Source organism: Canariomyces notabilis, assembly GCF_033297395.1.
Source record: "Canariomyces notabilis strain CBS 508.74 unplaced genomic scaffold N656scaffold_1, whole genome shotgun sequence".
In the NCBI taxonomy this organism is placed as follows: domain Eukaryota; kingdom Fungi; phylum Ascomycota; class Sordariomycetes; order Sordariales; family Chaetomiaceae; genus Canariomyces; species Canariomyces notabilis.
In genome coordinates this window covers 1,685,997-1,702,701 of record NW_027041823.1, presented here as the reverse complement: position 1 = coordinate 1,702,701, position 16,705 = coordinate 1,685,997, and the positions used below count along the sequence as shown (strand labels likewise).

At 54.0% G+C, this 16,705-nt stretch overlaps 4 protein-coding genes across 4 annotated transcripts; 1 reads left to right on the top strand and 3 right to left on the bottom strand.

Annotated features, from left to right (window-relative positions):
* Positions 1 to 996: 996 nt before the first annotated feature.
* On the bottom strand, positions 997 to 2,868 carry N656DRAFT_786240 (malate synthase; the record flags this gene model as incomplete). The annotated part of the gene is made up of 4 exons (XM_064816505.1): positions 997 to 1,054; positions 1,149 to 1,379; positions 1,454 to 2,432; positions 2,508 to 2,868. The coding sequence occupies 4 exons, from the start codon at positions 2,866 to 2,868 to the stop codon at positions 997 to 999; spliced, it is 1,629 nt and encodes a 542-aa protein (XP_064675082.1).
* A 1,449-nt stretch (positions 2,869 to 4,317) lies between these two features.
* Positions 4,318 to 6,488, bottom strand: N656DRAFT_773662 (fumarate hydratase). Its single transcript, XM_064814104.1, has 4 exons — positions 6,303 to 6,488; positions 5,790 to 6,209; positions 4,674 to 5,697; positions 4,318 to 4,617 (listed from the first exon to the last, which is right to left on the bottom strand). The coding sequence occupies exons 2-4, from the start codon at positions 5,989 to 5,991 to the stop codon at positions 4,428 to 4,430; spliced, it is 1,416 nt and encodes a 471-aa protein (XP_064675081.1). The 5' UTR covers positions 5,992 to 6,209; positions 6,303 to 6,488; the 3' UTR covers positions 4,318 to 4,427.
* A 191-nt stretch (positions 6,489 to 6,679) lies between these two features.
* N656DRAFT_773659 (Pkinase-domain-containing protein) lies at positions 6,680 to 11,194 on the bottom strand. The gene is made up of 6 exons (XM_064814103.1): positions 10,419 to 11,194; positions 9,636 to 10,358; positions 7,840 to 9,581; positions 7,434 to 7,766; positions 7,210 to 7,375; positions 6,680 to 6,971 (listed from the first exon to the last, which is right to left on the bottom strand). The coding sequence occupies exons 1-6, from the start codon at positions 11,087 to 11,089 to the stop codon at positions 6,863 to 6,865; spliced, it is 3,744 nt and encodes a 1,247-aa protein (XP_064675080.1). The 5' UTR covers positions 11,090 to 11,194; the 3' UTR covers positions 6,680 to 6,862.
* A 1,137-nt stretch (positions 11,195 to 12,331) lies between these two features.
* On the top strand, positions 12,332 to 16,578 carry N656DRAFT_743873 (SMC5-like protein). The gene is made up of 5 exons (XM_064812864.1): positions 12,332 to 14,060; positions 14,121 to 15,011; positions 15,066 to 15,138; positions 15,194 to 15,923; positions 15,981 to 16,578. The coding sequence occupies exons 1-5, from the start codon at positions 12,726 to 12,728 to the stop codon at positions 16,348 to 16,350; spliced, it is 3,399 nt and encodes a 1,132-aa protein (XP_064675079.1). The 5' UTR covers positions 12,332 to 12,725; the 3' UTR covers positions 16,351 to 16,578.
* The last annotated feature ends 127 nt before the right edge of the window (positions 16,579 to 16,705 follow it).

The following is a 16,705-nucleotide window of genomic DNA, read 5'->3' as shown; positions in this document are numbered from 1 at the left end:
CGAGATTGTCGAATCCTAACGGGTTGGTGAATCGAACACGGAACTTCCGTCGAGATTGAAAGGGACTAGTACTGCCTAGAAACCCGACGTCGATACAATGGTGGCCCTTTTTGAACGTCTTGTCAACATCCCCCCGGGGGTGGGGGAGGGGGGCGGTTGCTGCCTGAGGAATGCGACATACCTGAGACGGAGACGCCCATGTCCGTAATAGTACTGGATCCAATGTATAGGGAAGTCTGACAGCCTTCCTTCTCCAAGAGAACTCGTAGACTGTCCACCGCTTGACCTGGCACCTCCCAGGGGTTAGCAGTTGTGGCTGGTATGCTTATCGACCAACGGGTTGGATTAAATTACCTCAGGAGGTGTATCGGGGGTGCGAGGTTGTTAGACACAAGGGAGGTGCAGATAGGCAAATTGAAGGTGAGGTGAGATTCGGTGAATTGTTCTCTTGATGAGATTGCTCGACAGAGATTGATAGGGAGAGATCTTGCCAATTAATGGGCCTGGGAGCAGATGGCGGGCCGGGAGCAACTTCCCCTGAGACAGGGAGGCTCACGACTACCGTACGAGGACACTGACAAATAGCGTCCAGGCAACGATGGACACAAGTCAGTCACGACCCAATGTGTCGGGGCCATGTCCGCTCACGTCAAAACCTGCATAGGCAGACAAGACGTTCAAGGAATGATGATCAGGGGAGTGCGACATAACCGCACGAGTCGATGTACGCATGTGAGGTATCCAAAAGCCTCAAGTATCATATTGCAGCTTGGTGTTATCACACACATCCAGTTGTCTGGTAGACGTACATCAACCACATATAGCCACTCACCAACCGATTTCACTACTGAAGCATACGTATTTGGCATCGTGCAAACGAACAAGTCCAAGTACAGAAATGTTACAATCTCCATCGGAAGAGACAGACCACTTACTCAACCAACGTCCCTCCTCCATCCGGAATAAATCAATTCATCAAACGAGCTATCACGCCAACTACAATTTCGCCGCCGGCTTGGGACTTCCCGCAGAAGTAATCTCATTATACAGCAGCCTGTTCCGTAACATCACATAACCAGTCAGCCTCAATCCTGGTGACAAACCAAACTCACACATCATCCTCAAACAATGAGAAGAGGTGTACTCACGAAGTCAAGAAATCAGCATAATCCTCGCCCGTGACCTGCCCAGCAAAGTACTGCGCGGCAAGGTGGAATTTATTCCCCTTGGGCGCCTTGTTGGCAAGTTGCTGGGTCTGCTCCTTTAGGAGCTTGAGCGCGTAGGCCTTATCAACACGCTTGCCCTCGGCCGTGGTCACGCCGTGGCGTACCCACTGCCAAAGCTGGCTGCGCGAGACCTCGGCCGTGGCGGCATCCTCCCTATCTCAAATGTTAGCACAAAGCAGATCTGGAGCAAGGAAACCAGAGTAGAGGAAAAGAGAAAGGGAACAAACATGAGGTAATTGATGGGCACGCATCCGATGCCACGGATCCAAGCCTCCATGTACCCAAGACCAATGTTGAGGTTCTTGCGGATTCCCTCCTCGGTAACCTTGCCCGGCACGTTCATGTTGAGGAGGTCGTTCTGGGTGACGGTGACGTCCTCGCGGCGGACAAACAGCTGGTTCGGGGTGGGCATGTGCTTGTTGAAGATCTCGGTAGCAATAGACGCCAGGGCCGGGTGGGCGACCCAGGTGCCGTCGTGGCCGGCACGGACCTCGCGGAGCTTGTCGGCTCGGACGCCCTCCATGGCCTTTCCGTTGGCCGCCGGGTCGTCCTTGATGGGGATCTGAGCCGCCATGCCGCCCATGGCGTGCACCCCGCGCTTGTGGCACGTCTGGATGAGCAGCTTGACGTAGGCGTCCATGAAGGGCACCGTCATGGTCACGCAGTTGCGGTCGGGCAGCACAAAGTTGGAGTTTTGCCGGAACTTCTTGATGACGCTGAAGATGTAGTCCCAGCGTCCGCAGTTGAGCCCGGAACTGTGGTCGCGCAGCTCGTAAATGATCTCGTCCATCTCGAAGGCGGCCAGGATGGTCTCGATCAGCACGGTGCCCCGGATCGTGCCGCGCGGCATGCCGATGTAGTCCTGGGCAAGGTTGAAGACGTCGTTCCACAGCCGGGCCTCAAGATGGGACTCCATCTTGGGCAGGTAGAAGTACGGGCCGAAGCCGCGCTTGACCGTCTCGAAAGCGTTGTGGTAAAAGTACAGGCCAAAGTCGAAGAGGGAGCCGCTCATGGGCTCGCCGTCGACCGTCACGTGCTTCTCCTCAAGGTGCCATCCACGCGGCCGCACGATGAGAGTCGGCAGCGTCCTGTCTGTCCGCAGCTTGTACTCCTTCTGTCCGATTTTGAAGTCGACCTGGCGCCGGACAGCGTCGTACAGGTTGACCTGGCCGTTCACCATGTTGTCCCATGTCGGGGCACTCGAGTCTGCGGTCCATGTTAGCTGGGAGCTTGCTCAGGTCGGAAGTGGACTGTATCGCCTCAGGAAACCCAAGTGCCCACCTTCAAAGTCAGCCATGTAGGTCCATACATCGGAGTTCAGCGCATTGACCACCATCTTGCGGTCGGTCGGGCCCGTGATCTCGACGCGGCGGTCGACCAGACCCGGGGCGGGTGGGGCGCCCTTCCATGTCGGGTTCTCGCGAATGTGTCTGGTCTCGGGCAGGAAGTCTGGCAGGGCACCCTTATCGAGCTCGGCCTGGCGGATCTTGCGGCGCTCGAGAAGGGCCTTGCGGGTAGGGTTGAAGGAGCGGTGCAGCAGCGCCAGGAAGGCGAGGGCCTGGGGAGTCAGGATCTTGCGCTGCGACTCCTCGATGGGGCCAAGCACGTTGACGCCGTGGAGGATAGTCTCGGTGCTGGCCATGATGTCGTTCTCGTTTGGTATGAGGCTTAGGGGTGAATTTGATAACAGTCAGAAGCTGTTGTCGGCAGTTGTAATTCTGGCCCCAGATCTTGGGTCAGCTTGCGATGGTTCACCTCTTTGGGCCAAAGACGAAGTCGTGAGTTCAAACAATGGCGATGAGAGACCGGAGAAGGAATGCCGATAAGAGCCGTGGATAGGTGCAATTGGCAAACAGAAAATGGAGGCGGGTATTTGGAGGAGGATCGGGAACAAAAAGGACAATGCCACGAGGGACTCGAGGTTAAAGACAATGGATGGACGGGAATAGCCAGCCCAAGTCAAATCCCTGACTCACCGGTGCGACGGATCCCCGTGTTGTTCCCCTTCTCCCTTCGTTCCAGCTTGTACGCACAGTGCCGGACCGCATGCGGCGATGGAAGCGACATTGGGGAAGAATGACGAAAAAGATCAGGGCCTAGGCCGCCGACATTCGGCAACAAGGACTCCCACCCAAGTCACCAATTGTCCCTACCATAACATGTGGTTGGCGGATTCGAACGGATTACCGTAGTCCCTGCGATCCTTCCCTCGTTCGGCTGTTCGGGGCGAGGGGAAAGGGCGCCATTGGATGCCCATTGCCATTGAATTGCGGGGAGGTGCTGGTTCTTCTCCAGACTTTACATGTGACTCTTGGTGGTATAATGGCGTAGGACAAGTAACGGCCTAGAGGAAGTGAGGTCATCGGAGCTTGGCCCCGCCAATTCCAAATGCCCAGATGCCGATGCCAATCCCCGCTGAAGCGGTTTGGTATCAGGATGGGCAATAGGTATCCAAGTACACCCGACGCCTCATCTCTGGTTTTCCAATCCGCATCGTGTCTGCAATGAGAAAGCAACATGACCATTGGCATTTTCACCCAATGACCAGAGACAGCCAGCTTCGCCGATATCGTTCTTTCAACTCTCCACTGCATCCCATCAAGCGAGGTCTTATCGAGGCCCTGGTCAAAGGGTCCAGGAACGGCTTGGCTTGTGCTCGCCAAGTCCGGGAGCTTGGGCCCCTTCATCGGCCAAGCTCCGGTCTGCCGTCCCAGAGCCGAGGTCGTTTTCAGCTAAAGCAGCCGAGTGGGTCCCTGATTTGCCGGTTGAACCTCACTTTGCCGATACTTCCCGACGCACCTTGGGGATCATGGTGAATTGGTGATGATGTTGGTGTGAGTATGGCTTGCTTGCCATACGGATAGGTATCATATCGTTATGTACTACGTCTGACTTTTCATGGCTTCTTCTGTCGCGGGGTTGACTCTCCGCAGATGAGGGCGATGCTACATTGAATTAGAGCACATAGCGACTCTACTGTACAATACAGCATGACTGATCAAATAGATATCTTTTTGTTACACATAAGCACAGCAAGCGAGAAGATTTCGGTATCGCTGCTTTTCGGGAAGAACTTGCCAGCTCATCGTCCGCCATCCCCAAAGTCGGGCCCCATAAACAGAGGGCAGACGACTTCATAAGCTTCCAGCAAAATGTCCTACCGCTCTTGGTTTGCGTCTACCACGCGGGGTCCGTTCGAATCTAGCCCTTGTATGGCTTGGGGCCGACCATGAGCTCCGGTCTCACCAGCGCATCAAACTCCTCCTCAGTGAGCGCCTTGAGCTCCATGGCGCTCTCCTTGAGCGTCAGGCCTTTCTTATGAGCGTTCTTGGCGACCTTGCTGGCCATGTCATAGCCAATCTTGGGGTTAAGGCAGGTAACCAGCATGAGCCTGCGCTTGTCATTAGCAAATACTGTTGCAATGAATGCATTTCGGCCAGAACTTACGACTCCTTCATGATGCTTGAAATTTTGGCCTCGTTAGCCTGCAGACCCACAACCAGGTTCTTCTCAAAGCTGCGCATGCCGTCCGCCAGCAGTCGGATGCTATGGAGCAGGTTGCGGATAATCAGGGGCTTGTAGACGTTGAGCTCAAACTGGCCGTTCATGCCGCCAATCGTGCAGGCGACGTGGTTGCCCATGACCTGAGCGCAAACCATGGTGAGCGCCTCGCACTGCGTAGGGTTGACCTTTCCGGGCATGATGGAGCTGCCGGGTTCGTTCTCGGGCAGCACCAGCTCGCCGAGGCCGCACCGCGGCCCGCTACCAAGGTACCGGATGTCCTGCGCGATCTTTGTGAGCGACGCGGCGACCGTGTTGAGGCTGCCGTGCGCCTGTACGACGGCGTCGTGGGCTGCCAGCGCCTCGAACTTGTTGGGCGCCGTCTTAAACTCGGTGCCCGTCATCTTGCTAACCTCCTCCGCGATGGCCTCGGCGAAGCCCTCAAACGTGTTGATGCCCGTGCCCACGGCCGTCCCGCCCTGGGCCAGCAGGCGCAGGTCCGGCAGGGTGCTTTCCACCCGCTTGATGCCAAAATCGAGCTGCGCGACGTAGCCGCTAAACTCCTGGGCGAGCGTGAGCGGCGTGGCGTCCTGCAGATGGGTGCGGCCAATCTTGATGATCTTCTTCGCCTCGAACTCGTCCACCTTGGCCTGCAGAGCCGCCCGCAGGCTACGAAGAGCCGGGAGCAGCTCGCCCTCAATCTCCAGCACGGCAGCGATGTGCATGACGGTCGGGAAGGTATCGTTGGACGAGGCGGAGCGGTTGACGTGGTCATTGGGGTGCACCGGCTTCTTGGTGCCCATGGTGCCGCCCAGGATCTCGATGGCCCGGTTGCTAATGACCTCGTTGGCGTTCATGTTCGATTGCGTGCCGGAACCCGTCTGCCAAACCACGAGGGGAAAGTGATCCAGGAGCTTGAGGTCCGCAACCTCCTTTGCCGCCTGCTGGATGGCTTTGCCGATGGTGGGATCTAGAGAGAGCCAGACCGATGGCGAGGTTAGCTACTGCGAATAGGACGGCTGGGGCGTGCTGAGCATCTTTCTTGGGAGGGGCGCGGATTACCCAGGCCATAGCGCATGTTCACTGTCGCCGCCGCGCCCTTCAGAATGCCGAATGCCTTGATGATTGGCGGGGGCATGCGGTCCTGGGGCTGGTTGATGCGGAAGTTGGACAGCGAGCGCTGCGTCTGGGCTCCCCAGTACTTGTCCGCCTCGACCTCGATCTCGCCGAACGCATCACTCTCGGTTCTGGTTTTCGCCGCCATTCTCGTCGCACTGCTGTGGAAATATCTTTGGTGCCGAGTCACGGGCGTTGTGGATTGGCGTGTGAATGGTGACGGGACGGAAACATTGGATGCACTAGTCGCGGCTTTCAGACATGTGCTCAGCGGCCTGCTGGCTGTCCTCGGCAAGCCGAGGCTGCTACGGGCTGCGGGCCCGGCTATGCGAACCGATCGGAGCATGCTGATGGAATGGAAGTCGCCTGACAGCAGAAATACGTCAGTGCCCAGTGTGGAAGGTGATTAGGCGTTACAAAGGTGAAAGAGCGCTATAAATTTTGGGAATTAGGCCATACAATGCGAGATGTAGAACTGACAACCAGTTGATCAACCCAGGGATAGCTTTCCGGAGTGAAGGATGACAGGTCGATGGCGATTGCGCAGAAAACAACCTCAAAAACACTCTCTTTCCGGTTACAGCCAAATATCGGCATTCACTTGTATCATGTACCTTGTCTTCCACCAGCTTCTTCGGCTGGACCAAGGGCAACTTCCCGGACTGGTCCGGAAGATCCCGAGTCCATATCGATAAGCCCGGCGCTTCACCAAATTCGTGGTGCCGTGGCAACAGCCCCGCCGAGTTCTGAAAAGGGGCTCAACAAAACACCTTGCAAGAAACGTGCCACAAAGTCGAGAATGAGATACTAAATGCTGCGATGCAGCTTCATCTTTTGCTATCGATTATATACCCTACAAAGAATGAAAGAATGACCTGCATGGTATCTGCTTCAGCATCTGCCCGGTCAACAACGTTATCTCGGTTCCCGAGAAAAAAATTCGCCCCTGATTTTTGCAATTGTCCATGATTAAATGGACCCTTAACCCAACACCATGTCTGTAACCAGGATCAGCTGTCTTAACGCCGCCGTATCATTGTGCTCGTGTTCCCAAGACTCCCTTCGGCTGGGCAATACCCAACACTAGATTGGGGCTTGGTAACAAAGCTCAACGACGTGAACACACGGTAAGCCAGACTGCCTGAATCCAGGTTGAAGCCGAACCATGTGCAACCAACACAAATCCATGAACCACTCAAGCTGTTGCAGTACCACCGCTTTTCTGTCTCCTCTTTTTTTTTTTTTTTTTTCCTCATGATCTCGTGACAAAGGAGCTCAGTCGAGCGAAAGTGCTCCACACATTCCCGTCGTTCAAGAATTGAGAGTCTTGATCATCATACTGACCTTGCGCTTGTCGGAGACCAGGAGGCCACGGTTTGTAAACACAGAGTGGATCGTATCCACAACCTTGTGAAAGCTGCTGGCCGCGCCTTTCTCCTGAGTGAAGCGCGCGATACAGAGATGGTTTCGCTTGCCGTGTTCAATGACTGTCATCAGCTCGATAGCAAACGAGACTTCCTTCAGGTTTAGATCTATTGGATGTTAGTTGTCAATTACACCATACATTACGAGATGCTCTTGGAAACTCACAGTTATCCGCGGCCACGCGTCCGAAGATAATACTACGCTGCTTGTCGACCTCGATGTCTGCCATGCCATACTTGCGCCACTCGCGAAGTAGGATGGCGACTTCCTGTCGGGCGCGCCGCTTGGTGATGCTGAAACAGACATAGCGTCTCGCTGGCTTGACACGGAAGAGACGAGCCAACCAATTCTGTTGAACCTCAATCTTCCGAACACTACCATCACTGTCGTCGGACCAGTGAGTGGGCTCTGTGCCACTCATGAATTTGGATACCCGTTTGCGCATCTTCTTTTTCGATTTCTCCCTGTCATGCTTGTCTGTGGCGTCAAGATCCGCTCCTGTTGGTGACACTGCATTAGACAAGAAGACAAGACAGGACCCTGAAAATAAAGCGGCAATCAGTCTACTTACCTGCAATCGACATCTTTGGTTCGTTCTTTATCCTCTTCCAGAATGAGAAGGCAAAAGGTTTCTTCTCTTGGGTACGGAAAGCAGAAGGCACACCGCTCGATTGCGAAACGCTCTGATTCAGACCGCTAGCGTTCGGGTCAGGAGAATTATCCTTGGACTGGACACGGCTCTCTGGCATAGTGGAAACGTTCGAGCTGCTTGCCTCCTCTTTAGACAAGCGCTTGAACCAAGAAGCCACTCTGTTCTTGGGCGGGCCACTGACATGACTGTCACGGCCGTCCGCCGATTGGTTCTGCTCAGGCGACCCAACACCCGTGTTTCCTGCGAAAGATGGCAATGGCGGCTTGGCTATATCGGTGTTGCCAAATACCTTACGGATCTTGAGTGGTTCAGGAGCCCTCATAGGGTCTTCCCCACCTGCAGCAGTAGGCGAATGGACAACAACGCGGATAGTGTTTCCAACTCTCGCCAGGTAATCCAATCCCTTGCCCTTAGGACGGGTTGGCGTGTTCAGCGGGGCTGGGGTCAAGTGTTGCGTGCTGAGATTGCGTCTCGTCCAGTTCTCAGATGTGTCCTCATTGATCGATGGCAAAAAACGTGCGCCCTTGGTATGACGGTTGTACACTGACTCGGAAACAGTACGGCGCTCAGGGGGCTGGGCGCCGAAGTTGGAGTCGGTTTTGGACACCGTCTTTGCGTGCGAGGCAATCCCAACATTCAGGCCGGTATTACGGACTGACAAAGGCGACACCGTTTCACGGGAAGGAATTGGGGGGAGCGGCCTGTTGTCCCATGGCCGTGCCTCAGTGGGCTTTTCCTTGGTGGGAGCCAAGCCCACTGAAAGCCGCACTGCCGAAAGGTCTCCGAGTGACAGATTGAATGGGCTTTCCTCGCGCGAATCAGCTCCTTCTTCGTTAGGATCTGGCAAGAGGAGGGAGCTCCCAAAAGCCTCATCGCAATCTTGGGCAATCCGGTGGGTGAATTGCTCCAACTCTTCGTTCCAGATAAGACTACCATCAGCATCCGCCATCGATCTTGCATTCGATAGTCTTTGTGTCTTTGGCTTCTTGGGACTCGAAGGCGACAAGGCGTCCCGGTCGTACGTTGTGCTATCTCCTGCGATGCTGGCCGGGGCTGGCCGAGAACGCTGGCGGTCCTTGTGGGAATGGTGGTTGGGTTTGCGAACCCTGGAGAAATCGACATTACGTTTTGATCGGTTTTTTGCACGCACATGCGAGATGCTCTGGTAGCTGCGGATTGAGCTCACTGAACTCAGAGGTGGCAGATAGCCCCGGGCACTAGAGCGCTGCGAGGCAACTCGCTGCTGTCGTCGAAATGAGCCGGTTGCCGACTCGTACGAGCGGTACGAATGGGAGACGGAAGTAGGAGAGGGTCCAACACCGTCCTTAGAGCCATTGCGATGGACAATGATCTTGGCATGGCTGGCCTGATGAACAGAAGGCTGCAGAACAAGGGACGAGTTGTAGGGATCGTAGCTTCGAATTGTTCCAGCATCGTCCAGTTCAGGGACATTAGAAATCACGGTGAACCGGGACACGCTCCGGCCCTGTCCATTTCGGCCCTTCTGGGTGAACTTGCAGGTTGAGATGCGCTTGCACCAGTTCGGAGGCTTGAGATGGTGGATGTCACTCTTTGAAATTGGAACATTGTTGTTGTAGTTCTCCAATTGAGCTTCTCGGTGGTTGTAGAGCAGCCAGTAGAACAGCTGCTGATCATTTGGCCTAAAAGTCCTGTTAGCAGTCAATCACGGACGCAGCAAGGCGGTTGCAGCTCACTTCTTTTGTCGGAGCTTTTCTTTGAGATCGTGTTCCGAAAAAGAATGCCAGAGGGCCTTAAGCTGTCTCAATATCTGGATGTCGACATCTTGTTCGGGAATAGGTGCAACGTCACGGTGGCGCAAAGATGTGTCTTGCTGCTCTGCCCACTCATAGTATTGGTCGAGATAGTCGTACTTTTTGAGGAGGGCATGATTCCACATCTGCTCCATGGTTATACGCTGCGCCGGCTGGTGCACCAGGATCCTGCGAATAAGATCAGCAGCCTCGCCGCTGAGGTGTTCCGGCATCTTGTATTCAGCGCGCTTGGCCTTGGACAACATCACACCCATGTCTTCATCGTCGAAGGGAAGACGCCCGGAGAGCATTGCAAACAGAATTACCCCCATGCTCCAGATGTCCGCGGCCGAGCCTTTGTAGAATTGATGGCGTAGCAGCTCAGGCGCAGCATAGTGAGGGCTCCCGCAAGCCGTGCGCAACTGGTGATTCGGCCCCTGGTGCAAAGCCGCCATTCCGAAGTCGGCAATCTTGATTTGCCCATTTGATTTCAACAGGATATTCTCCGGTTTGAGATCACGATGACAAATGTTGAAAGAGTGGCAGTACTCAAGGGCACTCATGATCTGGCGATAGTAGAAGATGGCCTCTTCTTCCCTGAGCGGGCCGTTGCAGTTGATGAATTCAAACATATCTCCCTGCTCGACGTATTCGGTGACCAGATAGCTACATTCGGGATTAGCTAGACTCTGGAGCAAGGAATTTTGAGGGCATCATTGCGCTTACATTTCTGAGCGATTCTCCCAGATATCGAGGAGCTGAATGATATTCGGGTGCCCGATGAGCTTGAGAATTGCCACCTCTCTCTCAATCGCCAGTGGCATACGACGAAGGCCGATATTGGAATTGGTGGTTGCTTTTGCCTCATCGATCTGGTCGAGATTGGCAAGGCTACCAGCCTGAGTCAGGTGGACGGTGGTCTTGGCCACGATCTTGACTGCCACCAGTTCACGAGAGACTTGGTGACGGCCAAGGCGGACGCGGGCCGATGAGCCCTTTCCAAGCGTCTTGCCCAGTTCCCACGGACCAATTTGGGCTTTGGATTGACGCGCGTCGGATGGGTTTGAAGGAACATTTGAGGTCTGAGAAACACGCCGAGCGTCGGCTGCACCGCGAGTTTCCAGGGCAGTTGCAGGAGCTCGCGGATTGGCCAACGCACTTGGCTCTGTAGTTGTTGGAGCGGGGGCCCGGGGTCCATGGTGCTCTGCGGAGGGCTGGTTAACAGTGACAACCGGGTCATAGCAACCTCGGGCAACGTTCTGTGACTTCACAGAGAGGTGATTCTCGTCATCGCCAAGTCCATGCCGAGACGTGACACTTCCAACTGTAGCCTGGTTAAGTCGATTGGTTGCGTCGCCGAGAGGCTGGCGTGGAACCGTACCGCGATCTGAATTCATGGTCGGATCCTCGGCGACCGTACTAACTGAAGGAAAATTCAATGCAGCATAATAGCGGCACAGAAACAATGCAGAATTACAAGGTGAAGATTAAAGAAGGTCGATGTGATCTGAGGAGCTGAAGAGAAACAATTGTGATCGAAACAGTGGTTTGGGAAAGGAAAGAGAGCGACGCGCCAGAGTTGTGGCGGGACGAAAAGCTCAAAGGTGAACGTTGAGTGGGTGGGATAGTGAGGAAGAGAGATTGGGCGGGCAAAAACCTGGGAGGAAATTGCTAGAAAGGAAGGAGAGGAGGGCAGCGTACGCGAGAATCAAAACATTTGAACGCGCTGGCTGGATGGGACTGTGGAGGGCTGGAAGGAAACTGGCAAGAATCCAAGTGCCCAAGCGCCAGACGCGGTCGGGTCCGATGTGAACTAAATATGAGAAGCGGCAGATGTTGAATATTATCATTGCCTTGCCTCTGCAGAGAAATGAATGGTTGATAAGACACACGATAAGAGATGCCCCTTTGTTCTACGCTGCTGAGACCGTGATGGGAGAGTTAGAAGCTCGTCGGTGTTGATGGCTATAACAACCGCCTACCCTGCTCAACTATGCCCATAAGCTAGAAGCGAACTATTGATCAACATAGATGGTCTATAGGAACAAGTAACTCAAAGACACACCAAGCATAGGCAAAGAAACATTGCTAGGAGAACGAGGGATGCCCCGTGTAATTCATTTCAGGAGTCAGGTATAGACAAGCAGTTGGTTTCCCACAGCCAATCTTCACTCCAGATTCTGGATTTCAGAATACGTGACAAAGGCATGGTGAGAGATGGCCATTGTCCTTTCTAACCTAGATTTGCCACGGAATGGACGTGAATCGCTTGACTGGCACGAAGCTTCATGCCATCGCGTCTAGGTGAGCGTGACCCGGGTTTCTCATTCCAATGGAGCTCGCGGGAAACGAAAGCCGGTGGAACCTATAAGGGCGTTGGAGAAGAGGTATTTAACATGAAGCGGGATCCAGAGAGACATGAAAATCATGCTATAATCTTGCTTGTTGTCGCTGTTGTGAGGACTGAGAGCATGAGAGAAGGGACGACGTTGACCTCAGTCGGTGGGGCATGGTCCGGACTCTTGGCCCCACCAACCTTACCGGACGGGTGGTACCCCAAAAAGCCGGGGTGAAAGCGGGACCTGCGCGTGTGGAGATCCATGGATGCTGTCTGTTAGTAGCAGACTTGTGTGGTGTTACTCAGATTCACCGCTCTCATTGCAGGATCTAGCATTTCAAAGCTATTAGACATTGAAAGATACTTCTTAATGGTGTTTAGTCCAAGTTATCTGCCAATACCAGAGTTTCTGGAGTGAAAATGGGCGCCGTCTCTTTACAGCACCTTGGTTTTGCACTAACACACCAGTGGAACGAATTTAGTGGACCACAGAGACGCGTCGCGTTTCCATCACCAATTTACTCCGTACCATGCACTTTCCTTTGTGCCAGCCTCGACCACTGCCAATTTCGACTACACCATCATTCTTCCTGACAACAGACCTTCTGAGCGCCCTGCTGCCTGCTGCAAGAACAATGAGCATTTAACCATCAGATAAGAAACATTGGGGCGTTCAATTTATCGTGGAAGTTTAAATGCCTTCTTCTGCCGGCCTCGAAAAGCCTGACCAGAACCCCGACAGCGAACCACTCTTTGGTGATGGCGGGCCACCGCGCGGTTCGAACGCTGATTCCGACCCCTTTAGATTCCTTCAATTGAGGGGCGGAGATGGTTCACGCACCTTCGATCAAGATGAGGATGAGAATGAGGCCTCATCTGACTACGACATGGTTCAGCCCCCAGCCCGGCAACCAGCTCTATCCCGGCTAGGAAATAGCGTCTCGAGTTCTGAGTTTCAGCCTGGCTCCATCGTCCGCGTCAAGGTCCGGAACTTTGTAACCTACGAGGAGGCCGAGTTTTTTCTCGGCCCGAACCTGAACATGGTCATCGGACCCAATGGCACGGGAAAGAGCTCTCTCGTTTGCGCCATATGCCTAGGGCTAGGGTATTCATCGAGTGTTCTGGGTCGGGCTAGCGCGTTTGGGGAATTCGTCAAGCACGGTAAGGACGAAGCCGAAATCGAGGTGGAGCTGCAAAAGAAACCCGAGGACGCCGAAAACTATGTTGTCGGCCTCTGCATTAAACGAGAGGACAACAGCAGGAAGTTCACGCTAAACGGACAGAGGGTTCCGCACAAGGAGGTACAGAAGCTTATGCGGTCACTCCGAATCCAAATCGACAACCTGTGTCAGTTCCTCCCTCAGGACAAGGTTGCAGAATTTGCCGGGCTCAGTCCTGTTGAGCTTCTGGAGAAGACTCTCCATGCGGCTGCGCCTGAAGAGATGATTGACTGGCAGCTCCAATTGAAAGAAGACTACAAACTGCAGAGAGACTTGCAAAAGAACGCCGAGAAGATACGCGAAGAATTGCGGAAGATGGAGGCTCGCCAGCAAGTCCTCCAGGCGGACGTCGAGAAGCTCCGCGAGAGGAAAGCGATCCAGGAGGAGATTGAGCACCTGACCAAGCTGCGGGTGGTGGTGAGATACAAAGAATCTCGAGAGAATCTCAAGGCAGCAAAGAGGCGGAAAACCGAAGCGGAGCGTTTTCTCAAAAGGTTGCAAGACAGCGTTGCTCCTGCGCTTCAAGCGGTCAACAAGAAGCAGGAGTATCACTCCAAGATCAAGTCCGTCCTTAATAACAGACAGCAGCGCCTGCAGGCCGCCCAAGCCGCTGCTGATTCGGCGGTTGGCCAAGTTGAGGCTGCCGAATCGAAATGTCAAGAATTGTCAACCAAGAAAGAGGCAGAGAAGGGCACGTTTGCTACCAAAAGGAAGGAGCTGAGCCGTCTTCGAAAGACAATCACCGATCTGGAGGCGTCATATCGACAGGCTCCGAAAGAGTTTGACGCGGCGGATTGGAACAGGAGAATTGTATGTGTGCCCGGGTACTCCTGCATCTGGTGAATTGCCGCACTAACTGACTGAATAAAGCGAGAACAAGAACATCAGCTCCGCGACGCGGAAAGGAACGCTAAAGAGATTGATGATGAATGGACTCAACTGCGGAACCAAGGGCACGAGAATCGTAACAAGATTGGAAGATTGAGGAGCAGTCTGGAAGGGCTAGAATCCCAACGAGGCCAACTCCTGACCCAGTTGAAGAGGTTCAACGCTGATGCAGCCAAGGGTTGGGAATGGCTGGCCGAAAATCAAGAAGGGTTTCGGCAGGAAGTCTTCGGGCCTCCTATGCTATCATGCTCTGTCAAGAATTCTGCCTACACCGACCTCGTTCAGTCGATGCTGCAACAAGACGACTTTCTATGTTTTACAGCGCAAAATAAGGACGATCACAAAAAGTTGAGCGACCAATTTTACGGCAAGATGGGTCTATCTGTCACGATCCGCACCTGCTTCACTCCATATAGCTCATTCAAGTCGCCTCTCCCCAAGGAGCAGTTGGAGAGCCTTGGTTTTGACGGCTATGTCAAGGACTATCTTGAAGGGCCGGAGCCGGTACTTGCCATGCTCTGTTCCGAGAAGAAACTGCACACATCCGCGGTCGCGCTGAAAGATATATCAGACGAGCAGTTCGAACGCATCCAGCAAATGGAGCATCCATCCCAGTTTGCTGCTGGGAAGACACTCTATCGCATCATACGCAGGCGAGAATACGGCCCCTCGGCTGTATCTACGCGCGTGCAGCAGGTCGGCAAAGGCCGGTTCTGGACCGACCAGCCGGTGGACGCGGCCGAAAGGGAAGCAATCGAACGTCAGATCCAGGAACTGGAGAGGCAGAGAGCAGAATTAACCAAGAGATACAACGCCGTGAACATGCGAAAGACGGAAGTACGAGAGGAAATTGAGGAGATGGAAAAGAAGAAAGTATGTGTCTCCTCTTGCCTCTATCAGGCAGACAACCTTGCTGACTGAATGTAGAGGGCTTTGGAGAAAGCAAAGCATGAGCTTCAGAAACAGTTCATGATGTGGCAGTCCCTTCCGAACAAGATAGGTAGGAGGGCTCGCATGAAGCAACAAGCTCTATAGTCGGCTGATTTGAGTTTCAGAGTCCGAAAAGAGGTCGCTGCAGCAGACGGAAGAGGCCATGTCCGAACTCAGGGGCAAGATATCGGAACTGGACAAGCTTCATGACCAGGAAGTTCTGGATAAAGCCAGAGCTGTTCTTCACCATCACAAACAGATTGACGGCATTCGAAATGCGCGCCAAGCACTATTGGAAGCCCAGGTTCTCCTGTTGGAGGCGGAGTCTGACGTGGCGATACTCAAAGACAGGAACTCGGAGATCACGCAACAGCTCGAGGAGGGCAAAAGGTCGCTGCAAGAGATTACGCGTGAAGTGGCGGAGCTGCGAGAGGCTACGGTCCAGGCGTTGAAAGAGGCCGAGAGCGTCATGGCTCCAGAAAAAGACGATTCACTGTCGGTCAAAGCCGTAGGGCAGACGGTTGAGTTAGTCGACCAAGCGATTTCGGTGGAGAGAGCAAAACTCGAGGTCATCCACGCTAGTAACCCGGCTGCCCTCGAAGAGTATGAGCGCTATGCAGCCAAGATCGAGAGAGAGCGAGCCAATCAGGCGAACCAGGAGAGCAAGCTCGCCGAGCTCAACGAAAGGATTAAGCACATCAAGGGGCAGTGGGAACCCAGGCTGGACAGGCTTGTGGGCCAGATCAACGAGGCTTTCAGCTACAACTTTGAGCAAATCAGTTGTGCCGGGGAGGTAGGGGTGCACAAGGACGAAGATTTTGACAAATGGGCCATCGAAGTCAAAGTCAAATTCCGGTAAGTTTCTGAGCTCGGCCGTCTTGACTTGGAGGATTCTAATCGCGTCTGATACAGCGAGAACGAGACGCTCCAACGGCTCGACCAGCACCGGCAGTCTGGCGGCGAGAGGGCAGTCTCGACCATCTTTTACCTGATGGCTCTCCAATCTATGGCCCAGGCACCGTTCCGGGTGGTTGATGAAATCAACCAAGGTATGGATCCGAGGAACGAGCGCATGGTACACGAGCGGATGGTTGAGGTTGCGTGCCGCGAGCACACGAGCCAGTACTTCCTCATCACGCCCAAGTTGTTGTCGGGCTTGCGATACGACGAGCGCATGCGCGTGCACACAATTGTCAGCGGCGAGCACGTCGACGAAAAGGGCACCGAGATGATGAACTTTGCAAATTTTGTGAAGATACAGCGGAGGTTGACGGGGCGTTGATAGGAGAGATGGAAAAGGGATCTCATCTTTTGCGCTTCAGGGTAACATTGTACGACGGGATGATTGATGATACTGTAGACACCAGCCACTCACTGCCCAGCAATATTGGCAACAGATTCGTCGTACCTTTGATAGATACAATACGTTAATTACCAGCAGTCCAACGGTCGTCAGGGCTTCTATGCGCATCAGCCACAGCTCTTGCAACAACCGGCTTGTCTTTCACCCAGAGATGGCTGTGGTCGGGTAGAGCAGTTCTGCTTGTGTACATAGATAAAGACCATTAATGACGTCATAGCAAACGCCTGTCTCGACTTTCCGAGACTTGTCATATCCGCCTGTTCTCGCCGCCTGC

Coding starts and splice junctions, on each gene's coding strand:
- N656DRAFT_773662 (XM_064814104.1), bottom strand. CDS start 5,991: ATGGCGGCGAAAACCAGAACCGAGAGTGATGCGTTCGGCGAGATCGAG. Junction 5,698..5,789: donor GAACATGCGCTATGGCCTGG/GTAATCCGCGCC, acceptor GGCTCTCTCTAG/ATCCCACCATCGGCAAAGCC. Junction 4,618..4,673: donor TCAAGCATCATGAAGGAGTC/GTAAGTTCTGGC, acceptor TGACAAGCGCAG/GCTCATGCTGGTTACCTGCC.
- N656DRAFT_743873 (XM_064812864.1), top strand. CDS start 12,726: ATGCCTTCTTCTGCCGGCCTCGAAAAGCCTGACCAGAACCCCGACAGC. Junction 14,061..14,120: donor CGGATTGGAACAGGAGAATT/GTATGTGTGCCC, acceptor GACTGAATAAAG/CGAGAACAAGAACATCAGCT. Junction 15,012..15,065: donor AGGAGATGGAAAAGAAGAAA/GTATGTGTCTCC, acceptor GACTGAATGTAG/AGGGCTTTGGAGAAAGCAAA.
- N656DRAFT_773659 (XM_064814103.1), bottom strand. CDS start 11,089: ATGAATTCAGATCGCGGTACGGTTCCACGCCAGCCTCTCGGCGACGCA. Junction 9,582..9,635: donor GAAAAGCTCCGACAAAAGAA/GTGAGCTGCAAC, acceptor CAGGACTTTTAG/GCCAAATGATCAGCAGCTGT. Junction 6,972..7,209: donor GTGTTTACAAACCGTGGCCT/CCTGGTCTCCGA, acceptor CAGTCTGGCTTA/CCGTGTGTTCACGTCGTTGA.